This window comes from Temnothorax curvispinosus, unplaced genomic scaffold, assembly GCF_003070985.1.
Source record: "Temnothorax curvispinosus isolate PA1 unplaced genomic scaffold, ASM307098v1 QBEX01002573.1, whole genome shotgun sequence".
Classification (NCBI taxonomy): Eukaryota; Metazoa; Arthropoda; class Insecta; order Hymenoptera; family Formicidae; genus Temnothorax; species Temnothorax curvispinosus.
In genome coordinates, this window is record NW_020212353.1 from 1 (window position 1) to 3,082 (window position 3,082).

Here is a 3,082-nt window from a genome sequence, read left to right on the forward strand (position 1 = left end):
TCATAGATACCGGATCAGACGTCAGCGTATTTCCCTACATCAGTACTCAGGGAGAGAGAAAAGCAGGAGTTTATCAACTCTTCGCGGCGAACGGATCCGTAATAGAAACATACGGATTCACCACTCTGCAACCAGATTTCGGATTAAGAAGAGCACACCCATGGCGATTCATCGTCGCAGACGTAACAGTACCAATAATCGGGTCAGACTTCTTGTCGTACCACCTGCTACCGGACGTGAGAAATAAGAAGCTAATCGACGGGCAGACAGGACTCGCGGCGCCCGAATCCACTGGCACGAGCAAGCTGACATCAATAAAAACACTGAGGATAGAAACGGGATATCATGATATCCTGGCCAAGTATCCAGGAATCATGAACCCCAGCACCAAGACCAAGCTAGGAAGGCACGGCACTACACATCACATTAAAACAACGAAAGGTCAACCAGAGGCCTGTCGTCCACGCCGACTAGATCCGGACAAACTCCAAGCGGCCAAAACGGAGTTCAATCTCCTACTACAAGAAGGGATAATAAGGCCTTCAAAAAGCCCGTGGGCATCGCCACTACACATGGTACCGAAAGGAAACGGCACATGGCGAGCCTGCGGAGACTACCGCGGAGTAAACGCAAGGACAGAGCCCGACAGGTACCCAGTACCTCACATTGAAGATTTTGCGCAAATTTTTCACGGGAAGAGGATCTTCAGCACATTGGACTTTGTACGGACGTACAACCAAATACCCGTAAACCCGGACGACATACCAAAAACGGCGATCACTACGTTCTTTGGCTTATTTGAGTACCTCTACATGTCATTTGGACTTCGCAACGCAGCACAGACGTTCCAGAGGTTCATAGACGAAATACTGAGGGGCCTCAACTTCTGTTATGCCTACATCGACGACATCATCGTAGCATCTGACACGGAAGAAGAACACAGAGACCACCTACGCCCATTGTTCGAAAGATTAGAACAATACGGAATAAAAGTCAATCCTACAAAATGCGTATTCGGCGTAAAACAAGTAAAGTTCCTGGGATACCTGGTATCAGCCGAGGGTACCACACCTCTACCAGAGAAAGTAGAGGCAATCCGGAAATTCTCCAAACCTCAGACCATAAAGCAGCTACGACGATTCTTGGGCACGATAAACTTTTACCGCCGTTTCATTCCAGGCGCAGCAAAGGATCAAGCCCTGTTGAATGAGATGCTCAAGGGGCCTCAGATGAAAGGCAAAATACCAGTTCCATGAACAGCGGAAACGGAGAAGGCTTTCCAGAGCTGCAAAGATAGCCTATCTCGAGCTACCGTACTGGCACATCCGGACCCGAGAACAGAACTAGCAGTAACAACAGACGCCTCAGAGATGGCAATAGGTGCAGTAATGCAGCAGAGGACGAACGAGGGATGGCAGCCACTCGCGTTCCTGAGTAAGAAGCTCAACCGCGCACAGACAAAGTACAGCCCGTACGATCGCGAGCTCCTAGGGATATACACGGCAATAAAACACTTCAGGCACATGCTTGAAGGAAGGAACTTCGTGGTATACACCGACCACAAACCTTTGACATACGCCCTCAACCAGGATCCTCTACGAAGCTCACCACGGCAGACACGACACCTCGAATATATTGCACAGTTCACCACGGACATACGACATGTGTCAGGAAAAGACAATGTCGTAGCCGACGCCTTATCGAGGGTGGATGCAGTACACCAGGCCATCGACTTCGAAGCACTGGCCAGATCACAGAAGGAAGAACCAGAAACGAAAGAGCTAAAAGAGAACAGCAAATCACTACGGCTCACAGAGATCCCCCTCCCAGGAAGCAAGACAACCATACTATGCGACACGTCCACGCCAACAGCTCGACCTTACGTGACAAAGCCATATAGACAGCAGGTCTTTCAATCCCTACATGGTTTGTCGCACCCAGGAACGAAGGCAACGGCCAGGATGGTAGCAGAGCGTTACGTATGGCCTGGGATCCAGAAAGATTGCAAGCAGTGGGCACAGGCATGCACCCATTGCCAGAGATCTAAGATCACCAGACACAACAACTCGCCAGTGGGAAACTTCAGAACTCCGACGAGGAGATTCGAACACATACACGTCGACCTAGTGGGGCCTCTTCCAATGTCAAAAGAATACAAGTATTGCCTAACCATCATCGACCGATTCACACGATGGCCAGAAGCAATCCCGGTGCCCGACATAACGGCAGAAACAGTAGCCAAACACATATTTAGAGAATGGATAGCGAGATATGGCACTCCGACCAGGATAACAACGGACCAAGGACGCCAGTTTGAAGCAGACCTCTTTCGAAGATTAACACGCTTGACTGGATCCAATCACATCCGGACAACAGCCTACCATCCAGCAGCTAACGGGATGGTAGAGAGATTCCATCGACAGATGAAAGCGGCTATAAAGTGCCATGAAACACACACTGGACCGAAGTATTACCAGTAATACTAATGGGCATCAGGGCAGCTTGGAAGGAGGACCTAAACGCAACACCGGCGGAACTAGTGTTTGGAGAATCAATCCGCTTACCAGGACAATTCCTAAGCACGCAAGAGACAACAAGTAAAGCAGACACAGACGACCTGATAACGAGATTGAAGCAAACAATAAATCGGCTAAGCCCGAAAATCAAACGTCATGGTCAGAGATCTACATTTGTCTTCAAAAACATGCAAACAACTCCAAGAGTGTTCTTAAGACATGACGCACCACATGGAGCATTACAACCTCCGTATGACGGCCCATACGAAGTGGTAAACCGAGGTGAAAAAACCTTCAAACTAAAAATTAATGGTAGAACTATCAATGTTTCAATAGATCGCATCAAACCAGCCTACACCTTGGAGGAGGACAGCCACAGCCAAACAGCCAAGGAGGACGAGAAGACAGAGCAGAAGGATCAACCAACCACAGAGGTCAAAACCAGAGCCGGGAGGACATCAAGGCCTCCGGTCCGATTCAACCTCGCCTAACCCGGGCTCACCCTCAACCAGGGGGGTCCTGTGGCGGTCTCCCGACCACACAATCGAAACGGTACGCGCACCGCG

At 49.7% G+C, this 3,082-nt stretch overlaps 1 protein-coding gene across 1 annotated transcript; it reads left to right on the forward strand.

The window, feature by feature from the left end:
- The first annotated feature begins 2,485 nt into the window (after nucleotides 1-2,485).
- LOC112451802 lies at nucleotides 2,486-3,007 on the forward strand. Its single transcript, XM_025011682.1, has one exon. The coding sequence runs from the start codon at nucleotides 2,486-2,488 to the stop codon at nucleotides 3,005-3,007; it is 522 nt and encodes a 173-aa protein (XP_024867450.1).
- Nucleotides 3,008-3,082: the final 75 nt, after the last annotated feature.

What these genes read in the sequence shown, in the direction of transcription:
- LOC112451802 (XM_025011682.1), top strand. Translation starts at nt 2,486, where the DNA reads ATGGGCATCAGGGCAGCTTGGAAGGAGGACCTAAACGCAACACCGGCG.